The 25,974-nt window shown below is 41.9% G+C and overlaps 1 protein-coding gene across 1 annotated transcript; it reads left to right on the top strand.

The window, feature by feature from the left end:
• Positions 1–305: 305 nt before the first annotated feature.
• Positions 306–15,147, top strand: snrnp70 (small nuclear ribonucleoprotein 70 (U1)). The gene is made up of 10 exons (XM_061973751.1): positions 306–505; positions 824–978; positions 1,072–1,134; positions 5,075–5,129; positions 5,218–5,282; positions 5,358–5,420; positions 6,873–6,954; positions 10,540–10,641; positions 10,756–10,861; positions 14,055–15,147. Exons 2-10 carry the CDS (start codon positions 832–834, stop codon positions 14,779–14,781), a joined length of 1,410 nt encoding a protein of 469 aa, XP_061829735.1. The 5' UTR covers positions 306–505; positions 824–831; the 3' UTR covers positions 14,782–15,147.
• Positions 15,148–25,974: the final 10,827 nt, after the last annotated feature.

Genomic DNA, 25,974 nt, shown 5'->3' with positions numbered 1-25,974 from the left:
GGCTCCAGCGCCCCCCGCGACCCCAAAAGGGAATAAGCGGTAGAAATGGATGGATGGATGGATGGTGGTGTACTGCCTCCGGATTTTTTCAACGCAAAAAATGTGCCTTGGCTCAAAAAAGGTTGAAAAACACTGCCTTAGGCAATAAACTTTATCCCCAGTCGTTTATTATTAGTTTTAAACGTTATACATTTTAAATTTCGTAAATGTTCTCCGGGTCAATTATAAGTTGCGAGTTGCCGCCCTTTGGATACTACTGTTGTAGCCGCTGCTTATTTTACGTCGGACTTCGCCGCTTTACGGCATCCCGCCATTTTGATATGAGAACTTCTGCAATCTCCACATTATACGTCGCGTCGCCACACGCTCACTTCGACTCCTGCTTAACTCACACAGAACGTGTGTCGACCGTATTTTTTGCAAGTTAGCACCTGGCTTTTATGTATCTCCCGACTCCGTCTCAAGTGGATGGTCTAATTTATTCCTGGACATCGGGGGAGTGAAGGTAAGAATAATGAGTACTTCTCGTCAGCGTAGCGAGCTAGCGTGGTGGCTAACGCTAACAACTCGAGTGGCCCGTAATCTCTGAAATGTTGTGATAATATAAGTGTAACTATGTACTTGTGTGTCATGTGTTAGTTTATAATTAACAAATGTGCTTGGTAATGATAAGAAACCCATTTTAAATGGCGTAACTGCTTACATGCTAAGTAGCACATCGAGTTAGCGAGCTATGCCTGGCTTTGTTTTCCACCATATGCTTTTTTTTTTGTCTTTCCTTCTGAAATGTGGTTTAACTTACAATATGTGATCTGTTTCTTAGGTGAAAAAATGACTCAGTTTTTACCGCCGAACCTTTTGGCCCTCTTCGCCCCACGGGACCCTATCCCTTTTCTGCCTCAGTTGGAGAAGCTGCCCCACGAGAAACACCACAACCAGCCGTACTGTGGCATCGCCCCGTTCATCAGACACTTCGAGGTTAAAAGTTTATTATTTATGATACCTGTATGATTCCATCCGCACGATTGCATTCCCAAATGACATACCGTTTGTTTGTCTTTTTGTGCTTAGGACCCCAGAGATGCCCCTCCACCTACAAGAGCCGAAACCCGTGACGAGAGATTAGAAAGAAAGGTAAGTTGTAGGGGTGTAATGATCATACTAGCCAACCTTGAGAACTCAGAATTAGGAAGATATTAAAAAATTCAAGTATTTTTTATATGTATATATATTAGAGATGCGCGGTTTGCGGGCACAACCGCGGAGTCCGCGGATTATCCGCGGATCGGGCGGATGAAATTAAAAAAAAATTAGATTTTATCCGCGGGTCGGGCGGTTGAAATAAAAAAAAATTAGATTTTAAATAGATTCAGGCGGGTGGCAGTTAAACCAATTGGGAAATATATATACATAGTTAAATGTTGTTACCCACATACGAAAAACGAGCAGGCACCTGCTGCATATGCCACAACAGAAGAAGAAAAAAAAAAGAGATGGACACTTTTACGGAGCGGAGAAGGGACGCCTCGCCGGGGTCCGGGACCGAGGCCCCTTCCCCCGAGAGGGCCCCACCGGGAGCCGTAGCTGATGCGATCCGCGAGAAGGGCCCGACGCACGTCCAGGGTCACCACCGCACCGACACCCCGCCGCGGTCGGCGTCACGCGCAGCAGGTAAGCAGCTTACCTGCCCGCCACCCCCGTGGCCGGGGGCTCGTAACAGGGGTCACTCCGCGCGCTCCGCCCACGCAGCTTACCTGCCCGCCACCCCTGTTGCCGGGGGCGCGTAACAGGGGTCACTCCGCGCGCAGTGCGCTCACGAAAGAGGTGGGGCTCACCCTGGTTGATATAGACAGCAGGACGGTGGCCATGGAAGTCGGAACCCACTAAGGAGTGTGTAACAACCCACCTGCCTAATCAACTAGCCCTGAAAATGGATGGCGCTGGAGCATCGGGCCCATACCCGGCCGTCGCCGGCAGCGAGACGCGCTTGGAGGGGCGCTCAGCGCGGCTCCCATATGATTGCGCACTGGTGTGCGTCTGGGTCGTGACAGCGTGGCACGCGAATGTCTGTGCTGCATTGGATCAGTCTCCTTTCTTTAACAGGCAAAAGCTTTATAACCTCACTAATGCCTTGCATCGTCTATATTAGATATATAACAACGGGCGGGTGCGGTTCTGATCAAATGTTACATCGGGTAGATGGCGGATGGTTGACTACTTTCTGATGCGGTTGCGGATGAAATAATTGCCTATCCGCGCATCTCTAATATATATACAGGTAAAAGCCAGTACGGTAGATTAGAATTTTTTGAAAAACTTGATTTATTTCAGTAATTGCATTCAAAAGGTGTAACTTGTACATTATATTTATTCATTGCACACAGACTGATGCATTCAAATGTTTATTTCATTTAATTTTGATGATTTGAAGTGGCAACAAATGAAAATCCAAAATTCCGTGTGTCACAAAATTAGAATATTACTTAAGGCTAATACAAAAAAGGGATTTTTAGAAATGTTGGCCAACTGAAAAGTATGAAAATGAAAAATATGAGCATGTACAATACTCAATACTTGGTTGGAGCTCCGTTTGCCTCAATTACTGCGTTAATGCGGCGTGGCATGGAGTCGATGAGTTTCTGGCACTGCTCAGGTGTTATGAGAGCCCAGGTTGCTCTGATAGTGGCCTTCAACTCTTCTGCGTTTTTGGGTCTGGCATTCTGCATCTTCCTTTTCACAATACCCCACAGATTTTCTATGGGGCTAAGGTCAGGGGAGTTGGCGGGCCAATTTAGAACAGAAATACCATGGTCCGTAAACCAGGCACGGGTAGATTTTGCGCTGTGTGCAGGCGCCAAGTCCTGTTGGAACTTGAAATCTCCATCTCCATAGAGCAGGTCAGCAGCAGGAAGCATGAAGTGCTCTAAAACTTGCTGGTAGACGGCTGCGTTGACCCTGGATCTCAGGAAACAGAGTGGACCGACACCAGCAGATGACATGGCACCCCAAACCATCACTGATGGTGGAAACTTTACACTAGACTTCAGGCAACGTGGATCCTGTGCCTCTCCTGTCTTCCTCCAGACTCTGGGACCTCGATTTCCAAAGGAAATGCAAAATTTGCATGGTTGGGTGATGGTTTGGGGTGCCATGTCATCTGCTGGTGTCGGTCCACTCTGTTTCCTGAGATCCAGGGTCAACGCAGCCGTCTACCAGCAAGTTTTAGAGCACTTCATGCTTCCTGCTGCTGACCTGCTCTATGGAGATGGAGATTTCAAGTTCCAACAGGACTTGGCGCCTGCACACAGCGCAAAATCTACCCGTGCCTGGTTTACGGACCATGGTATTTCTGTTCTAAATTGGCCCGCCAACTCCCCTGACCTTAGCCCCATAGAAAATCTGTGGGGTATTGTGAAAAGGAAGATGCAGAATGCCATACCCAAAAACGCAGAAGAGTTGAAGGCCACTATCAGAGCAACCTGGGCTCTCATAACACCTGAGCAGTGCCAGAAACTCATCGACTCCATGCCACGCCGCATTAACGCAGTAATTGAGGCAAAAGGAGCTCCAACCAAGTATTGAGTATTGTACATGCTCATATTTTTCATTTTCATACTTTTCAGTTGGCCAACATTTCTAAAAATCCCTTTTTTGTATTAGCCTTAAGTAATATTCTAATTTTGTGACACACGGAATTTTGGATTTTCATTTGTTGCCACTTCAAATCATCAAAATTAAATGAAATAAACATTTGAATGCATCAGTCTGTGTGCAATGAATAAATATAATGTACAAGTTACACCTTTTGAATGCAATTACTGAAATAAATCAAGTTTTTCAAAATATTCTAATTTACTGGCTTTTACCTGTATATTAGGGGTGTAACGGTACACAAAAATTACCTCTGTTTAGAGGTCACGGTTCGGTTAATTTTTGGTACAGTAAAAAAACAACAAAATATACATTTTTTGGTTATTTATTTACCAAATTTTAACATTGTAGCTGAGATAGGCTCCAGCGACCCCGAAGGGAATAAGCGGTAGAAGATGGATGGAACATTGGGAACACTATAATAATTCTGCCCACATTAATCAACATTAAACTGCCCCAAGTTGTTGCTCAGATGAAATAAAAGGACAAAACTTTTCTTCTACATATAAAAAGTGCAACATTAAACAGTTTCAAGTCAACTCATCATGCTTAATTTATTACAGCATTTGGGAAGCCCGTAGTTGATTTTTATTATGTAAATGTTATATTTTTATCAACATGTGATAGCAGGGACCCTGCCATTCAAAACTAGGCTGCTCCATTACTAATGATTAATGTAACTATAGCTGAAAAAATAGTACAATAGCAATAGGAGAGACTATTCATCCCTGAACACCATGGAGTTCATGTAGGCTTTATGATGCACTTACATTATTATATCAAATATCAGAAACAGAAACTCTTCATTTAACAAAATGTCCTTTTTTGCTGCTTCAACACAGCTCAAGGTAAAGTGAAATAACAGACAGACAGGGCTTTGCTGTCCGTAACACACACACACTGCAAAATGAGCTAACGTTACGCTAAAAGCTAATTAGCCTTCACCTCAAGTAAGGACTGCGAGCGAGCTGAGCTGCCGTTTGTTTGTAGAAGGTGATTTACTTTCGTTGCACTTGTCTACTACCTCTATTTTGTTTTTATCCAATAAAGTCTCAGAGTAATATAAGCAGCTAAGGTCGCAGCTTCAAAGTCCGACTGAATACTTTATCATTCCTCGAAGGACAAGCGGTAGAAAATGGATGGATGGATATAAATACGTTAAGAGTGCTTTAGAAAATTATGTCAACAAACTGCCCTTGGTTCAAAAATACTTCATTGCCCATTCCCACTATTGTTTCTGGCGTATGTCAGAACTAAATGTTTCGGTTTTAGTTATGTTGACCACTTACTGTAGTTGGCGCCAGTCAGCCAGTAGATGGGTATCAGTCGGGTTTCAGTTAGTCCTTGCATTTCTATTGGTTTTGAAACAGTTGAGTGATTGCTGATGATTAACCCTTTTCATGCATATTGTTTGCTTTTTCAGAGGAGAGAAAAAATTGAAAGAAGACAAACAGTGGTGGAGACTGAACTGAAACTTTGTAAGTTTCTACAGTGAAAAAACAATACAGCTTATTTAAATTGTTTATGCTATCTGGACTAAGCTTCCTCATATTTGCATTATTTCAGGGGACCCCCATAATGACCCAAATGCCCAAGGAGATGCATTCAAGACATTGTTTGTTGCCAGAGTGGTGAGTATGCTTGAATTGTTTCAGTTACAATTCTTCTAACAATTATCTCACAATAATTCCTTTTTTTTTTTTTAGAACTACGATACTACAGAGTCCAAGCTTCGCCGTGAGTTTGAGGTCTACGGCCCAATCAAACGGGTGAGTTTACCTATTCAATTCAGCAAGCGGCAAAGTATAGACTATTTTTATTTACATCAGGGATCTCTTATAGTAGCTCACCAAAGGGTTAAATAATATTTGCTTTAAACTTTTTAGTATTTGTTTAACTGTTCAATTTAGTTGTCATGCCTCTATTTAATGACAAATTACTACAAACTAGCATAAAGACAATAAGATCTGCTCCGTAAATAAAGTAGTGCGATCAAACGATTAATCATGATTAAATATAATTATCTTGATGCATATTAATTGTTTATTTTGCATGAGCACTAGGGGACCAGAAAAGTAGATGGGTGCAAAAAATTATGATGATGAAATATACCGTTAATTCTGTCAGCTCTAAAATAAAGTGCAGTTTAAATGTTGCAAGTCATATAAATAAAACACAAATAGCTCACATTACATTTTTGTCAAAGTTGCTCTAATATTGATGAAAGTTGAAAACCGTTGCTTTAGATGCTTAGCCCTAATTTCCACAGGATCACGGCTGCAGGGCGTAATTGCCACGGCGGCAGACCCTTTCTGTTTTTATTATGACAACTGGCACACAAGGAAAAGTCATTTGATTAGAAACAAATAAATACAAGAGATGGATGAAGGAGGCCATGGAAATTAGGAAGCAAGGGACCAACATCTCTAGGGACGGCGTGGCGAAGTTGGTAGAGTGGCCGTGCCAGCAATCGGAGGGTTTCTGGTTACTGGGGTTCAATCCCCACCTTCTACCATCCTAGTCACGTCCGTTGTGTCCTTGGGCAAGACACTTCACCCCTTGTTCCTGATGGCTGCAGGTTAGCTGCCTTGCATGGCAGCTCCCGCCATCAGTGTGTGAATGGGTTAATGTGCAAATACTGTCAAAGCGCTTTGAGTACCTTAAAGGTAGAAAAGCGCTATACAAGTATAACCCATTTATAATTTATTTATCATTATTTAAATCAATATGTCCATTTCCACCACCTGCGGTACGGCACCGTCATATAGATATTCAAAGAGCTTCTATTTTTGCCGGTTGCCGCAACACGGCGGACATATTCACCTAAAATCTGCTTCTGTTGGAAGTCGAGCACAAATACAAAATAAATTCACCTCGTTGACCCAAATGCTGATTCTGGAGGTCCAAAATTAAGAGTCATATAAAGGCATGTCCCGTGCACATTTTTTAATGTTGAAGGCAATACATTCTCCGAAATCCAAGCCAGTTTACTACCAGCCCTGAAGGGTTACTGATCACCCTGCAAAACGAGTGTTTAAACGGCAACACGCAGCACTTTTAGCACCCTGGTGAATTGTATACCATTCTTCATGTTAAAGTATAATATACCAACTGTGTGAACTTTATGATAAAATAATCGTCGCTACGCGGAGTAGCAGTATTACAGTAATACTAATAATACAAAATAAAGTAATATAAATAACTCTGCCTGTGGCTTTCAGATCTACATTGTCTACAACAAGAGGACGGGGAAACCTCGTGGATATGCCTTCATTGAGTATGAGCATGAGCGTGACATGCACTGTGAGTACGAATGTAGCACAAAAACACCTGTCACATGTTCATTCCGTTAGATTCAGTGTGGTCTTCAGTCGACATCATCTTTTAATAGCTTGGGAGGGTCAGTGCCATATGATATCAAAATAATCTTCAGTTCTGGCACACCATTTTCCACATTTTGCATGATAACAGTCTGGTGGTTGTGTCACATTTGTGTGTCTGTGTTTGTTGCGTGTTGTCAGTTGACTAAAGGTTTGGTTGAGGAGGGTACTGCTTCATTCAGTGGGGCATCATTGGGGAAAGTGGGTGGACCGAGAGGTAGAGCTGTGCCTCATCTGTGAGCCTGAACATCTTTGCCTGTCAAAGGGCACATTGTCTTTTAACTGTTAGGTGATGTAGCTCTGTGGAAGAGCCGCTCTCCTGGTTGGACTCTAATGGTAAGCACAAGGTTAGATTAGTTACTGGACAGTGAATTGAATGGGGTATTAACTGGAATATACTATTGACTGTATAAGACCTCAACTTTAAAGTGAGCACATTTTTTTTTCGGTGGTCTTCAACCCTGGTCATGGTGAGATTGTATCCAAAAGTTAGTACAATATTACTAAAGTATTATAATTTGTTTTGATGCCACTGTGGATATTCCAACATTGTCTGATTAGACCTGTGGTTGTTGTCATCTGAAACACCATTCCAGAATGTCGGTGGTATCAGCTCTTCAAGACCAGAGTTGCTGATCACGGCTACGTAGTCAAGCAAGGGATGAAGGGGGGAGGTGGGCCTAAACATTATATTAACTGTGTGTTGTTCTCATTGCCACTGCAGCCGCCAATCTGTGATGGCTATTGGCCAGAGCGGGCTAGCAGATGATGATGATGGTTATGATACATCTACACCCTACTACCACAGCTCAGTGTATGGTTGGTATAATGGGTTTGTATGATGGGTAAGATTTCTTTCCACCCTCCATCTCCTACATAGGGAAGAGGATATACGTTCAATGGGAAAAGCATTATTTATTGGCAAGTCCCAGGAGCTTTTCATGAAGGTCATATGGTTTACAACTTGGGCTTTGACCATTGAACGCACTCCAGACAACTAGCCTGTAATGGTGCCCAATCTTTTTGCCCTTTCTGTTAAAGCCACCTCTTGTTGCGCAGAGCGTGTATTTTTCTTTAGTTTGAAACATTAAATAGTTTGACAACATGTAAGAAAAAACAGTACTGTTAATGTAATTGCACTCCAGTCGATACTACTTTTAATTTTTACTAATACGATTGATGCAACAAAGAATAATGTCGCTGTCTTGGATTGTGGCAAAGTCAGGCAGTTTTTTGGCTGAGTGTGATGGAAAGTGCCTGTACAAATATTTGCACTCTTTTTTTTAGAATCTAAAGTTACATTCTGCGCCAATCGGTAACATAAGTTGGTTGGATGTTCAGGAATTGTCTGTTTCCTGTACTTTCAGTTGTTTGTCGTGGCCTGCCAAAGATACATTTGTTCCGCAGCAAATTGATTTGGCGCTACTTGTTGCCCTCGCTCATTTTAATGGGCCTCTGTGAATTAAGTTTTTCGTTAAAACTTCATACAGTAGATGCCTCGTAACTCTGCTTTAACATATGTCTAATGCAGCGATCTGACAGAACTGTGCTGCCAATTTACTGACGCCGTTGCTATATTTCAAGTTTTGAATCAAACCCCTCTAGATTTTTTTTTTTTATTGATAGATCTAGAGACCGTTCTAGTTTTACTGGATATAAAAAGAAGTGACAAAAGAAAGGTTATTTGTATTTACCATATTTGTTTTGTTTTTCCATACGAATTACATGCATATGTATCATGACCAATTATGCAAAAAAGATGATATGAAACATTTGTTTTGCTTTTTCCATAAAAAAATAATGCACAGGCGTCATGGCCTATTATGCAAATGTCACAATGTTTAAAATAAAAATAGCCTAAGATAACCTTTTGTCTGCTCGGCTAGATGTGTTGACGGAGCTATGCCTTTACCCAGGGACAACAGATGAAAATGAGCTTAAAGCTGTATTTGGTCTGTGCGGTATATGTATTGTGTATTTTAAAAGTTTAAGTATGCGGAGGTTAATGGCACTGGACTAAGGTTATTTTTAACTGACCCTGGTCATTACTTTATATTAAGTAGATCCCCACAAGACCCCATCAAATGAAATTTAATCAAATGAAGTGGTGAAAATGACAGTCTGAGCTGGCTTTAATGGAAAGGGCAGATGTATTTTCTTGGTACCTCTGAAACGGGCTACTCGTACATAATTTTATACATTACATACCCAAAGTAGTTAGGTTTAGCAGCATAGTGTTCTGCATTACTATAATAAAAGAAAGATAAGGTCTTTTTTTTCCCCCCCCGAATAAAGCGGTTGAGATCATGGCTGTCGAATTGAAGACACATTCTCAACCACAGCAGTAGTCATGGAAGGAGCATGATGTTAATGGTATCCAATAATTAGTGGGAGTCATGAAAGGCAAATCCTGCCTTTTTAAGATGGCCTGTTTTTTGTTTTTTTCTCCCTTTGGTCGTCACTTGTGAGGATGATGGGGGTTTGGTAAGGCCCTGTCAGAGGATGGGATTTGTATGGCATCCTTCGTGGAGAATGGTAGTGGAGGGGTTCTGGTAAGGCCCCTGCTTGATGTGTTGCAACTTCGTAAATTCTGGTGCTGAAGGGTTGTGGTAAGGCCCCACTTATATAAGGTCTATGGCTGATATTCCGTCTTGTCTAAAGGATAAACTGAGTGGTTGTGGTAAGTCACAAGTTCTTCAACATCAACACTGTAGCTTCAGTGTTCCACATCAAACCAGTGTAGCAGACAAGAATTTTGAACTTCTTCCCTTGTACAAGATGGATCAACAAGACATGTATTGGGGTCATTGGATGAGGTGTGAGAGACGTTGTGACTATATTGTTGGCTTCTTCATTGTGCTGCTCTTGCAATAAGAGGATGGTAAGCAGGTAAAAGGTCATAACAGATGCAAACCACCACCAAAAGCTCGCACATGACTTCGATTTTGTAAATCCATGCTGTTAAAGTTCATAAATGTATATCAATTACAAAGCATTATTCTTTTTGTTAGAACTTTATTTTACCATGTTATAAATTGTAATGCTTGGTATTTAAATTTTTGCATCACTGGCATGATCGATCTTGTTAGAAATACACTGCATAAACCATTATATCTTGGTAAGTGAAGTGAATGCACTGACATACATTTTTGCTGAAGGTAATACATTTTACATTCGTTGCATAAATGTGAATATTCTGACAAAAGTCATTCCTTAAAATTGACCGTCACATTCAGTACATCAATTTTTTAAACTTAGCGTTGCTGATCACAAAGCACTTAGAACCTGGATGTTAAGCTATGCAATTAAAGTGAAACGCATTGAACATACCTCGGGTGGAAGGAAGTCTACTCCCATTATCCTTGGGCTTTTACCCAGAGAGCAGCCCTCTCGGCTTCGCCTGCTCCTGGTCAGTATGCTTATAGCACTGTCTGTTTCCTTGGCTATAGTCATGCAATCATGCACCGACATCACCTCTGTCTCTCCTCTCCCTACTCCTCTTCTCCAGCTTCCTACAAGCATGCTGATGGGAAGAAGATTGATGGCAGAAGAGTGCTGGTGGATGTTGAACGGGGGCGCACCGTCAAAGGATGGCAACCTCGAAGACTAGGTATGCAGGCCCCCCACCCCACACACGCACAATTGTCATCATTCAAAGCTTGGATGAGCTTTATGTGCTGATCAAACCCAATTATTTAACCTGACCACATTCAATTTCACCCAGGTGGAGGGTTAGGTGGGACTAGAAGAGGTGGTGCAGATGTCAACATCAAGCACTCTGGCAGAGATGATGCATCTCGATATGATGAACGCCCACTGGGAGGAGGAGGGTAAGCTCTTACTGAAAATCCAATAATTACAGTGGAACTCGCTTTAAGTCAGCCCCACTTATGTAGATCGTTGTTTTTTCTTATCACTAAAAAGCACCCATAAACTTTGAGCGCTAAAAGATCATTTATGTGCAAATGGATAAGTATATGTCGACATGTGTTTTAGTATTGTTAGCGTCATTATCGCTAAGAAGCGGGAAACGACAACCGCAACAAAGCACTTTATACATAAAGTTGATATGGTAGAGTCTAGCACACAGCATTAAAATGCAGACCGTGACTTCCTGTTCAGTGCAAAGTAAGCTGCGAAATAAAAGCATGGCAGTATTAACCTAGATTTTACCACAGAAACTAATTGAATGTTCTAGAAGAAAGGTTTGTTATTGGAGTTGACGCATACAACAAAATTACCACAGCAGCTTGGTTGAGTATAAAAGTATCAATGAAAATGTAAAGCTGCCAGCAGCGTTGAAAGATCCTTCGCCTCCGTTGCACCGAGAGGTTCGCGCGAGTCGGTAAGCACGTATGATGCTTGCGGTCACATCCCAACCAACACACTGATCCACCATCAAAAAATTCAGGAAGAGCGGAGCATGTATAAGGATGTTTACCGTTAGTTTTTTACCACAATGGGGTGTTAAAGGCACCGCAGTAGTCATGCAGTTGCCTCCAACCAAACAATGTGACAAAAATATCAGAAAGATCAGAGAATGTGTAAGGAAGTTATTACTGTTATAGTTTTTCACCAAAAGGGGGTGATTGAGGCGCCACAGTAGTCATGCCGCTGCGTCCCACCCAACACCTTGACGCACCATCAAACATTTTAGGAAGATTGGGGCATGTTTAGGACGTTATTACTGTTCTAGTTTTTCACCACAACAGGGCGATACTAGCGCTGCAGTACTCATGCAGTTGCTTCCATCCCAGCACCCTGGCCCACCATCAAAAAATGTCAGAAAGATCAAAGCATGTTTAAGGAATAGTTTTTCACCACAGGGGGCGATAAAGGCACCGCAGTAGTCATGCAGTTGCGTCCCACCAAACAGTGTGACCCACCATCAGAAATATCAGGAAGAATAGAGAATGTGTAAGGAAGTTATTACTGTTATAGTTTTTCACCACAAGGGGGAGATACTAGCGCTGCAGTACTCATGCAGTTGCTTCCATCCCAACACCCTGGCCCACCATCAAAGATTTCAGAAAGATCGAAGCATGTGTAAGGAATAGCTTTTCCCTACAATGGGGCAATTAAGGAGCCACACTACTCATGCAGTTGCGTTCCTCTCAACACCCTGACCCACCATCAAAGATTTCAGGAAGTGTAGCATCTTAAAATAAGTTATAGTTTTTTTTCACCTTGCGCCGCTGCTCGAGTTCTAATTGGGAATTGTACGAGAATAGGGATGTCCCGATCCGATATTTGGATCGGATCGGCCGCCGATATTTGCCAAAAAATGTGTATTGGCAAGGCATGGGAAAATGCCGATCCAGATCCAGTTAAAAAACAACAACTCTGGTCCGTGTTTTCCAACGCACCGATTTAAATAATACATTCCTCTTTTCTGCTGCTCCCTAATTTTCGTTCCGCATTTTCCAGCACACCTTCAACACATCCACAGGTCTGTGGATTCTCACGCAGTTGCTTTTAGCTGCTGGCATTACACGACAGGCTCTTCTCACTCTTTTCTGTGTCTCCCTCTCACAGACAGCAAGCGCACCTTCTTACACACGTCACATAATGTCACATCATACGTCACGTACGTATACGTCCTCTCCCAGCAGAGAGGTAGCAGCATGGCTAACGTTAGCTGTGATGCTAGCGCAGCCGTGCGAGCAATGCTCCCTCTAAGGTGCGCGCCTGTGCAATTACGCACTGCTCAAGCGTCCTCTGCGCACGGCAAATCTATGCCACGCACAAAATCAAATAAAAAAAATAAGCGCATAACAATTTTCGACACACGGACACGACAGAGGAAACAGTTTTCGTCATCATTGTTCAAATATTGTAACGTCTGTCGAGACGCTTATCTCCATTCGGTGCCACACGCCCACACCATCAAAATGCTGAGGCAAACATTTCCAGATCAACACCGTATGAAAAATTAGTGATTTTTTTTTAGTTGTGATTTCCTTCTCTGCATGAAAGTTTAAAAGTAGCATATATTAATGCAGTATGAAGAAGAATGTTTTAATGTAGACATGCAAGCCTTGAAAGAAAATTTTGAAAATCAAGATTACATTTCCTGCAAATGGGTGCATTTCTACCCTATATTTTAACTTTAGATTTATTCTCATATCAAACTCTTTTGGCTGTCTTTTTGACACTTACATCCGGCGCCCCCCTCCACACCCTGGATTATAAATAATGTAAATAATTCAATGTGATTATCTTGTGTGATGACTGTATTATGATGATAGTATATATCTGATAGTATATCTCTGTATCATGAATCAATTTAAGTGGACCCCGACTTAAACAAGTTGAAAAACTTATTCGAGTGTTACCATTTAGTGGTCAATTGTACGGAATATGTACTTCACTGTGCAATCTACTAATAAATGTCTCAATCAATCAATCAAAACACATAGAATCATCATACTGCTGTGATTATATGCATCAAGTGTTCATTCAAGGCTAAGGCAAAATATCGAGATATATATCGTGTATTGCAATATGGCCTTAAAATATCGCAATATTTAATAAAGGCCATATCGCCCAGCCCTAGTTTCAATGATGCCATTTCTGTTTATGTATAATTTTGTCTATTTTGTGTTTATCCTTGAATAAACAGGTCAGTTTCTTGTTACCAACCATTGTGTATTATTCAAACTCCCCTAATTCAGCTGGCTAGTTGTTATCAAGAGTACTAAACCCTTTTCAACATGATTCTGACAACTAAGTAGGCTAAATAACTTTAAACTTTAATACATGCTCGGATAGGCCAGTATCGGTATCAGATCGGAAGTGCAAAAACCTGGATCGGGACATCCCTATACGAGAAGATGAAAGTCATGTTGACAAACTCACACAGGTGCAAAAATCTTTTATCACCAATTTTCCTTTGTCTCTGGTTTTCAGTTATGTTGACATGGGTCAACGAGTCCAAAGGGGTGTCGGGTTCCACTGTACTATATACTGTATGTCTGTGTGTTTTTGTGTTACTTACTTTTTATTCCCTTCATTACTTGATAGAGAGCGGGATCGTGGAGAACGCAGGGAGCGTAGTCGGGACCGTGATAAGGACAGAGAGCGTCGAAGGTCCCGGTCTCGTGAACGCCGTCGTCCTACCCGTTCAAGCGAGCGAGAGAGGGAAAGGCCAGCGGCAGTAGGGGAGGAGGCCGGCGGTAACAGTCGACGTCGAGAGAGAGAGCGCGATCGTGTGGCACCAGCTGGAGCAGACAGTAGGAGCAGGGAAAGGAGTAAAGACCGGGATAGAAAGAGGAGGAGTAGAAGTCGGGATCGCAAACGAGACCGTGAGAGAGCAAAGGGTCTTGATGGAGAGGAAGTCAGCCAAGGAGACGGTGTCGCTGAGGGTGGGGAACGCCTACCAGAGGAAGCTGAAGGAGAAGCAGGTGAGGGTGTGGAGGAGCGCAGGGACAGAGATAGAGATAAGGATCGGGACCGCCGGCGCAGCCATAGGGACAGAGACAGGCGTAGTCGGGGAGACCGAGACAGAGACCGGGATCACAAGAGGGAGCGAGGAGACAGAGATAGGGGTGAGCGCAGGGAGGAGCGCCATGGCTCCTTAAGAGAAGATGTAGGTCCCCAAGATGATGTACCCAATGAGGAGGGGGGAGAAGCAGCACCCAACATGGAGGAGTTCAGGGAAGACGGCATGATGGACCAGCAGTCTGTGCCTGATGAATACGGATCCGGCGAGAACGGCTACAAGATGGAGACAACAGGAGATGAGTACTAATTCAGACCACATAGACTCATAAATTACTTGTTTCATGCTCTACCTTGGCTTCCTAACTTAATGGTATGGCAAAGGTACATACATAGTCCATAGCAAGCCCCACAACGAGAAAATATTCCACTTTGTAAAAGATTCAGTGTGGAATTTCATCTACTGATTCATGCCACACACTCAATCTATTTTAGCCATGCAAGCTCTTCATTTTGCCTCTTGGTTTCAGGAAGATGTTTTAATCCTAAATCACTAGTTGTCATTGTTTTGTCGATTCCAAGTCCAATTGGTTAGACACTTTCTGTTAAGTGTATGAAAATTGAAGGACTTTGATGATGGTTCTGTTAAGTTGATTAAAAAGGGTTTTTTATTTTATTTGTTGTCTGTAAGGTTCTTATAGCAACGCTGAGTCTTGTTTCCATTGCCTTTGTATTTATAAAAATAAAAAAAGGCATTTTATCATAATGACAATTGTATGGTTTAGAGGTTCCAACTTGGTGTTTTCATCTGTGCTACTCATGTTGTGCATAGTTAAAAAATGAAATCCTCTTTAACTGTATGAACTTTCCTGTGTGTGCGATGCTTTTTATCCAGTTTTAAACTGTTTTAATCTGATTTTGAGGTTTTTTTAATTAGTTTTTTTCTACGCACAGGCTGTTCGAAAAAATCTTATCTGATTACTTTTGACAATCGGACATTCGGAGACAACACTATCTCACAGGAAAATCTACTTAAAAAGATTGGTGAGCTGCATGAAAACCTAACACATGTTGGATGAGAGGCTGAAGAGGGACTTACTCTTTGCTAGTACCTTCAAGTCTCTTGACTGCGACCAGCTGGATATAGAGGGGTTTGGATTTTTACCGGAAGTGCATGTCGTATTTAGAGATGTCCAATAAATGCTTTAAAATGTAATATCGGAAATTATCGGTATCAGGTTTTTTTATTATCTGTATCGTTTTTTATTTTTATTATTTGATTTTTTTTAAATTAAATCAACATAAAAAACACAAGATACACTTACAATTAGTGCACCAACCCAAAGAATCTCCCTACCCCATTTACACTCATTCACACCAAAGAGTTGTTTCTTTCTGTTATTAATATTCTGGTTCCTACATTATATATCAATATATATCAATACAGTCTGCAAGGGATACAGTCCGTAAGCACACATGATTGTGCGTGCTGCTGGTCCACTAATAGTCCTAACCTTTAACAGTTAATTTTACTCATTATCATTAATTACTAGTTTCTATGTAACTGTTTTTATATTGTTTTACTTTCTTTTTTATTCAAGAAAATGTTTTTATTTATTCATATTTTATTTTGTTATTTTTAAAAAGGACCTTATCTTCACCATACCTGGTTGTCCAAATTAGGCATAATAATGTGTTAATTCCACGACTGCATATATCGGTTGATATCGGTATCGGTAATTAAAGAGTTGGACAATATCAGATATCGGCAAAAAGCCATTATCGGACATCCCTAGTCGTAATCTATTTTGAAGGGTGAGCGTTCACGATAGCGCTACACGTAACATTTCCGAAAAATTTTGTGGGAAATAACATTTCCAAGCACATCAATTTAATGTAAATTGGGGCTGTTACTCTATTTTTACTTATAAAATGTTTTCCCTGACAGGATTTGGACAAACACGAAGTCATAAGCATGTCACATCTTGGTTGATTAGAGCAATCCATGCTCTTCTTTTCAGCCGCTTCTGTTTGTCCAGAAATACGCTTAGGAATGTGATACAAGTAGGGATGATGTTCGAAAACCGGTTCTCCCGATGCTTTGATAAGAAAAGAACCGATTCCATGGATTCGAATCCCTTTTTGAGAACTGGTTCCCGTTATCGAAGCCACTATACCGTATTTTCGCGACCATAGGGCGCACCGTATTAAAAGGCGCCGTGTCAGTTACGGGTGCTATTTCTGTATTTAACGCATAAATAAGGCGCAGCGTATTTTTGGGCGCAGGCATGGTTAAACTTATACGCTAGCATGCTTGGACGTTGTTTTAAAAAGGCAGCAGGAGCAAAGCTGAATTCGGTTGTACTTTATTGAAGTATTTATCAATGTACTCACATTATTTTTTTGATCAATCCTCATCCACAAATCCAATCAAAGTCCTCATCTTCTGTGTCCGAAATGAACAGCTGGGCAAGTTCTCCATCAAACACGCCAGATTCCCTCTCGTCATTATCAAAGTCAGTCTCGTTGCCGTGGGGCTCCTCGGAAAAGATGCCGGCTTTTGCGAAAGCTGGAACAACAGTGCAAGCAGACACGTTAGCGCAAGCATTCACGATCCATTCACAAATTGTGGCGTAACTCGCCCGACGCTGCCTCCCAGTTTTCGTGAAGCTGTGTTCGTCTGTCATCCATCGCTCACAACTTCACTTTGAACGTCCTGTTTACACCCTTGTCCAGCGGTTGGAGTTCCTTCGTTATGCCTTAATGATGACTCCAGGTGGAAACTTTTCTTTTGGCAAATCTGAGCCCGCCTCTGCAAATGCGGGCACTGTTTTTTGGGATCCTTCATCTTCCTGTTAGCGGCCTTTCTCTTCTACTCCAAGTAAGGGGACTCCCTGGACCGATGTGTTGTCCGCAGGCGGAGAAGGTCTCCAAGCCGGATTCACTTTGGGGCTCATTCTCCTTCTCTTCCGAGCCTGCCACTCTCAAACAGTTGCATGCCTCTGTCAGTGACTGAGAAGCCAGCCGCCCGGGACCTGCACCTTCTGGAAGCCCGGCCACAGAAACTTGGTCCCCTGCAACTTTCCCTCCTCTTACGGCTACCTGCATGCCAGCAGGCGGATGTCCTACAGGGAGCTGTCCGCCGCTCCGCTCTTCCTTCCAGCGCAGACGGCTGGTTAAGGATGCGATGCACCTGCTCCTATCACCTAACGAGGGCTTACACTGGTGTGGGAACCTGTCTAGTTTGCTCTTCTGCAAGTCAAGCGGACGTTCCCAAAACCCTCAGTGGTGATTACATCATGCAGCACGTCCGCATGACGGGGCGTTCACCCTGCCGTTCCCCGGTTTATCTTCTAATACAGGAGCATTCATTTTAGATAACTCGCTGATCTCAAATAGAGTATCTTTTAACATATACACATCGTCTTGAGTACCACGTCTTCTTTTCAGCAGTCCTCCCATTCTCTGTATACCGGTAATTGTTTATGGACCATCACAGGACTCTTGCTCTTTTATCAGTTATTTTTGGGGGGATTTTAAGCAGCACATCACACCGCAAGCTTCAAATCAGAAACCATGTTCTTATAAAAAATTACGGATTTTACTCAAAGCCAGAGATGCAGCATACAGGTCAGTTAATGGAGTCAGCTACCGCTCAGCCAGAGCTAAACTGAAAAGGGACATCAATGATTGTACACCAATGATTGTAGGACTGTGCACCCTAACAATTATATGGTGAAATTTGCGGACGATACCGTGCTCCTAAGCCTTCTACACAAGGATACGGACCCCTCTGTGTACCAAGACGAGATAGACCTATTTATTAGGTGGTGTGACACTAACCATCTTATTTTAAATGTGACCAAGACACAGGAAATGGTTTTGGATCCGAGGAAAGTGACTGACCATGAGCCAGTGGTCATCAAAAATCAGGAAATCACCCAGGTATCCTCATATAAATATTTAGGGGTTCATATTGATAATCTTCTCTGCTGGAAGACACATATTGACAAACTGTGCAATAGACTGCAACAGAGGCTATATTTTTTGCGAAGATTAAGATTGTACGGCGTAAGCAGCCACATCATGATGATTTTCTACCGTGCCATTGTAGAGAGCATCATTAGATACGGGATCACCTCATGGTTTGACAACCTAACCGTTAAGCTAAAAAGCAAACTGGCCGGCATGCATAAAACGGCAATGAAAATCGTAGGGAGGAAAGAATATCAGCCTATACAGAGCATCTATGAGCAGGCAGTTAGGAAAAAAGCTAAGAAAATTATTTCCAACTCACAACACCCACTCTTTCCTGAATATGGAACCCTGCCATCAGGGAGAAGACTCCGGGTCCCACTATGCAAATCTAACCGCCTTAAATTATCATTTGTCCCAGCCTCCATTAAGCTGACCAAAAATGTGCAATAGGATTTTAATACATAGGTTAGCACTTTTTTTTTAGCACATAGCACTTTAGAACTAAGCACTTTAGCACACAGCACTTTATCCATGAGCTCTAGTGCAATGCACATTGGTTTTTTATCTTTATCTCCATACTGTAGATTTTATGCCTACATCAAAGTGCCACCTATGTCTATCAAGCTCCATGTTCTGATATTTAAATGTTAGTTGTATGGTTGTGGTTGTGTCTGTGCTTGTGTTTTTGTTCTGTTGTTTTTGGGTATGTTAAGAAAGCAATGATGCACTGTGCCCAAGACAATTTTCCCCGCGGGGACAATAAAGTTGAACCTTGAACCTTGAACCTTGATCAAGGAGGCTAAACACGACTTTCAAAGCAACATTTCACAGACAATGATCCGAAGCAGGCCTGGCAGGGATTTATACATGTCACCAAGTACATGAGTAGCAACTCCACTCTATCCAACAGGGATGCCTCTCTAGCTGAGGAGCTTAACTGCTTTTTGCAAGATTTGAGATTAAGAGACCATCTGGGGATGTGCTGTCCCCACTTCATGATAGTCAACCATTTATAGTTCAGGAGTGCAATGTTAGGCATGTGCTCAGGTTAGTGGACCCAAAGAAGGCTGCTGGAAGTACCAGGCGAAATATTTTCAATCTTTCCCTCACCACAGCCATCATCCCCTCCTGTCCGGAGATCTTCACCATCATCACAATTGCAAATAAGCCCTCCCCCAGGACTTTAAATTACTATAGACCTGCGGCACTTATCCTTATTATAATGAAATGTGTTGAAAGGGTTTGTATTAAACCACATCCAAGCCAGCCTCCCAAAAACATTAGACCCGTTGCAGTTTGTAAACAGGTCAACGGAGGACGGCATCACCATCGCTCTTTACACAGCCCTGGAGCACATCAGGACATGCGTCTCGATGCTGTTTGTGGATTACAGGTTTGCGTTCAACACCATCATCCACAACATTCTCATTGGGAAGCTGTGTGATCTTGGCCCCTCTCCCCAAATCTGCTCATGGATCATGGATTTTTTCACCAACCGACCCCAGTCAGTGAAGCTTTGCCTCCACACAGCCTCCAGTCTCACCCTCAGCACCGGCTCCCCACAACACTGTTGATTACTCTACTCTTTGTACACCTATGACTTCACATTGTCCCTCGAGTAATACCATTAGAAAGTTTGCGGATGACACAACCCTAGTGGGTTGTCATCTCAGGGCATTCAATTGATCGCAACTGGACTGCGTGGTTTGTCTTGGAAGACGTTTCGCCTCTCATCCGAGTAGGCTTCATCACTTCGTGCTCATAGACTTGGATTGCTCAGATCTAGTTCAGCGGCTGGTGCCAAAACCCCAAATATTTATACTCCAAAAACCAGGAGGGTCTACCTGGGCAAGGATGGTTTCACCCTATCGTAGTGAGAAAAACAACCGTTTTGATGCAAACGAGCAATCATAACTGTCAAAGCCAACAACAGTAGTTGAAGTGTGATTTTCCCCTTGTTAGCATTAAGGTATTCTGTGGCAGAAGTTTGTATACTGAGAGAAGAGCCCTGAGGAGTACCAGTGTTCGTGGTTCGACTGTTCGAGACAATCTTCCCCAGCCGCACGGGCTGTCTTCGGTCCGTCAGGAAGTCATTGATCCAACTGCAGAGGGAGTCGGGCACGCTGAGCTGGTAGAGTTTGTCTCGTAGCAGTCCAGGGAGGATGGTGTTGAAGACAGAGCTGAAGTCCACAAATAGGATCCTGGCGTAGGTTCCTGGGGAGTCCAGACGCTCCAGGATGAAGTGGAGGGCCAGGTTCACTGCATCATCCACAGACCTGTTTGCTCTGTAGGTGAACTGCAGTGGGTCCAGGAGGGGGCCGGTGATGTCCTTGAGGTGGGGCAGGACCAAGCGCTCAAAGGACTTTATGACCACAGACGTCAGCGCCATCGGCCTGTAGTCATTAAGCCCTGTGATCCGTGCTTTCTTGGGGACAAGGACGATGGTGCAGGTCTAGAACCAGGAGGGCACATGGCATAGCTCCAGAGAGGTGTTAAAAATAACAGTGAAGACAGGAGCCAGCTGATCCGCGCAGTGTCTCAAAGTGGAGGGGGAGACACCATCCGGCCCGGGGACCTTCCGCCTGTTCAGCTTCAAGAACTGCCGGCGTACATCCTTCTCTCGGATGGAGAGGGCCTTTGATGAAGTCAGTATTGATTTTAAAGTTCTATTCTTTTTTTAAATGTCTTAATGGCCTTGCACCTTATCTATCTGACCTGCTTTTACCATATCAACCCTTGTGGATCCTGAGGTCCTCTGGCACTGGCCTTTTAATTTGCCAAATACTTGAACAAAGACTCGTGGTGTAGCCACCTGTAGAACAACCTTCCAGAGAGCCTCAGACTGCAGAAACCATTGATTTTTTTTTATTATTATTAAAAAAAGGTTAGACGCACCTTTTTTAATCAAGCTTTTTACATCATGCTAAACTCTTAGATTTTTTCAATTGTATTCTATTTTCTATTTTATTTATTACTACGGTGGCACAGGGGTTAGTGCATGTGCCTCACAATACGAAGGTCCTGAGTAGTCCTGAGTTCAGTCCTGGGCTCAGGATCTTTCTGTGTGGAGTTTGCATGTTCTCCCCGTGACTGCGTGGGTTCCCTCCGGGTACTCAGGGTTCCTCCCACCTCCAAAGACATGCACCTGGGGATAGGTAGATTGGCAACACTAAATTGGCCCTAGTGTGTGAATGTGAGTGTGAATGTTGTCTGTCTATCTGTGTTGGCCCTGCGATGAGGTGGCGACTTGTCCAGGGTGTACCTCGCCTTCCGCCCGAATGCAGCTGAGATAGGCTCCAGCACCCCCCGCAACCCCAAAAGGGACAAGCGGTAGAAAATGGATGGATGGACTATTACTCCTTCACTTGTTTTTTATTCATGTATTTAATCAATTATATGATTATTTTATGGATTATCCTTACTCCTATCATGTTTTTTTTAATTCATGTATTGACGTATAATTTATATTTTAGAATATTACTATTTTTAAATAGTGTTAATTTTGTTTGTTTTCCAGTATGGCTTAAAAGTGGCTTTATCTGTCCACGGTGCCATGTTTTGTTGTTGTCAATAGTGGTGTGGGTGTGCGTAGGCGTGTTTTTCTCTTAGTTTCTGGTGTAAAACACTATGTTTCGTCACTTGCCTGTGCATGAAAAGTGCAATATGAATAGGGTTTGATTGACTGATGTGTTTACATTTATTTAAAGACCACCCCTCCAAATAATTGTGCTAAGCCTTTATTTGTAATACAGCACCCTCTGCTGGCTCTAGTGACACATAGTTCCCTGATTCAAATGCCGTACTGATAATTAACAATTGAATTAATTTTAGGATATGTCCGGTGTAAAGTACACACTGTACTGGGCCAGTATTACTGATAAGATTTTTAATTATAATTTTTTTTATTTTTCTCTTTGATTTGTTAAAAAAAAATTGGGGGGGGGGTCAAAATATTTTTTAAATTTGGAACAGTTTAACAATCTTAAAATGCAACCATATAAAACCATGTAATAATATCTCATCTCATATTTAAACAAAATTAGTTAAATTGTGCATCAGTACAAAAATAAACGATCGGCTCTTATTCAAATCCTTTGGGTTTTTTTTTTACCCTTCTGTGTCGAAAACCTATACCCTGAGTTTTTAAACAATGTCCACAATCTCACAATATGAGCAAAACACATCTGTGAAAATATGAGAACTGAAAAGTACCGATCTTACCATGTTATTATATCGATATACAAAATGTAATACATTTGAATAGCTATCTTCCTTTTATATAATTTATTCAGAAATCTTTCATATTGGTATTTATAAAGTTGTTAGTCACTGCATGAGCTGGCCATAGACATCTTATAAGTAGACACAGCATCGACCGCTACTGCCTACTGGCGCTGACAAGACGCGGGGCCGCCATCTTGGAGTGGTGATCCGCTCCACTCAGTGCAATTCATTTGGCAGGAACAATGAACTGTCAGCGCATTTAATTAATCTTACCTCACTGAATACCACTGATTTTCACACGTTTTTTTTGTCATACGTGTAGCTATGATAAAGGACACATGTTTTATTATTCATAGTTTGCTTAACAGTCATAAAATATTCTTATATGCTATAAGTGACCAGACGTTTGAGATCAAAACTGGGAATATAATCCCAGAGAAGGGGGAAAAAGCGGTCAGCTATTTTTAAATTGAAGAAACAATATGATTATGTTATATATACATGCGTATATCGACATAAACAATGTATGAATACATTAGATATCTATATATTTTAGGGACCTATAGACTATCTCTGTTGCTGCAGCAGCAGAGAGTTTATTCTGTCTTGACACTTTGTATTGATATTTTCTATTACATTCTTCCCTTAAATGATCATGTTTACATTGTTTTATATGTATTTTTTATGTATGTCGCTTTGGATAAAAGCGTCTGCCAAATACTTACACATAAACATATATAAACACCTGAAAGTATTTATATCAGCTAAAACCACCAATCTGTTTCACTGGATTCAGAATTAAACCAAATTCTGTTTTACCCAACAATGTTAGTATTTGAATATTGTTACTTGAAGACTTATTCCTGGTTACAATTATACTGTTAAGAAAGTATTGTCTTATACTTTGCCTAAAATGAGAATGCATCATAATCAGTGGTGAATTTTGTTTTTGATTTCAGTACTATTGAAGATCTTTGCTCCTTCTCAACTCTGTGGTAATATTCTTTTCACAAAATACAACCAATAGTACGTTAATGTTAAATCTTACTTGTGAAAAGTAATCCCCCGATTCCTATTTTCAACAGTCCGCTCATTTGAGCAGGAAAATGTTTAACACCAGCCCGGCATCTTTGTTTTTTACCTGTCAACTGCAGGGGTGGGTAGTAATGCACTACATTTACTCCGTTACATCTACTTGAGTAACTTTTGGGATAAATTGTACTTCTCGGTGAGTCGGGCTCAGTGTAATCATCGTGTAAATACAAACTTCTCCCTATCGGCGTATTACGGATACGGCAACAGCTGACTAGTTAGCAGGTGTGTAGTTTGTTGTGAGTTTATGCACTGTGTTGGTTTTGTTCTTTGAACAAGGTGATGTTCATGCACGGTTCATTTTATGCACCAGTAAAAAAACATGGTAACACTTTAGTATGGGGAACATATTCACCATTAATTAGTTGCTTATCAACATGCAAATTAGTAACATATTGGCTCTTAACTAGTCATTATTAAGTACTTATTCGGCATGGCCTTATTATAACCCTAACCCTAACCAAATAACTCTAAATTAAGTCTTTATTGTGAAGTGAATTACATTTATATAGCGCTTTTTCTCAAGTGACTCAACACACTTTACATTGTGAAACCCAATATCTAAGTTACATTTAAACCAGTGTGGGAGCAGGTGGGTAAAGTGTCTTGCCCAAGGACACAACGGCAGTGACTAGGATGGCGGAAGCGGGGATCGAACCTGCAACCCTCAAGTTGCTGGCACGGCCGCTCTTCCAACCGAGCTATTACTTAGAATATGTCCCCCTAGTGTCCAAATAACTCTAAATTAAGTCTTTGTTACTTAGAATATGTTCCCCATACTAAAGTGTTACCAAAAACAAATAACTTTGTCTTGAACTTGAAAAAATAAAACGTTTTATTTTTCACTAAAGAAGGGTTCGGTGAATGCGCATAAGATATATATATATATATATATATATATATATATATATATATATATATATATATATATATATATATCCTGAAAATATGCAAACAAAACTGTGTTTAGATCATTGATACTTCAAATTTGCATAAATAAATCTTAAGGAATATAACATAACTTGGCTTCTGAGAGCTTCAAAATGTAATGAATAAAATGCTAAAGTTGTTGATAAAAAAGCAATTATTTTAATAATTAAATATGGTCATTTTAAATGAATTATTATGATCATTTAAAATGTATTATTTCAAATATGTTTATTTTAATGTATAATTCTATGGCTGGATGTAATAAGGAGTCAGAAAAAATACAAATAAAAATACAATTAATTTTGATGTTTTTAGCAAAATATAGTAAAAATTTATTTAGTTTTTTTTTTTAAAATTAATGAATATATTTATTTTTAGGTAAGATAAACAAAATAATACAATTTATCTCTAGTCTGGATGATTTAGTTCTTGTCACCCTGTTGTCCTCCCGTCTCTTCTCTGAGGATGGCTCCATGAGCTGGGCAAACGCCTGGAGATGCCCTACGTCAACAACACGGTCGGCGGCCCGTCGGTGCGCAGCTCGTACATCGCCGCCCTCTACTTCACCCTCAGCAGCCTGACCAGCGTCGGCTTTGGCAACGTGTGCGCCAACACGGACGCCGAGAAGATCTTCTCCATCTGCACCATGCTCATCGGCGGTATGCCGGACGCCTCGTATGGAATAACGTGATTGAGCAAGCACGCTGTTTATATCGTGGGAAAGCGGACGTGAAGAAAGGCTGTCCTCACTCAGGTCCGCATGGAGCTGGAGGGGGCGTGGCCTCCAGCTCCGGCTGAAAATCGGGAGATTTTCGGGAGAATACTTGTCCCGGGAGGTTTTCGGGAGAGGCGCTGAATTTCGGGAGTCTCCCGGAAAATTCGGGAGGGTTGGCAAGTATGGCCGGACGCCGCGTATGGAATAACGTGATTGGGCAGGCATGATGTTTATATCGTGGGAAAGCGGACGTGAAAAAAGGCTGTCCGGCTGAAAATCGGGAGATTTTCGGGAGAATACTTGTCCCGGGAGGTTTTCGGGAGAGGCGCTGAATTTCGGGAGTCTCCCGGAAAATTCAGGAGGGTTGGCAGGTATGGGCTACTCTACCCACCTCTGGTCAACTGTCAGTTTAGGCCATACTTGCCAACCCTCCCGGATTTTCCGGGAGACTCCCAAAATTCAGCGCCTCTCCCGAAAACCTCCCAAGGACAAATTATCTCCCGAAATTCAGGCGGACTCAGGTCCGCTTTCCCACAATATAAACGGTGTGCCTGCCCAATGACG

The sequence above is a fragment of the Nerophis lumbriciformis genome, linkage group LG22 (genome assembly GCF_033978685.3).
Source record: "Nerophis lumbriciformis linkage group LG22, RoL_Nlum_v2.1, whole genome shotgun sequence".
Taxonomy (NCBI): Eukaryota; Metazoa; Chordata; class Actinopteri; order Syngnathiformes; family Syngnathidae; genus Nerophis; species Nerophis lumbriciformis.
This window is presented reverse-complemented; position numbering and strand designations above follow the sequence as displayed.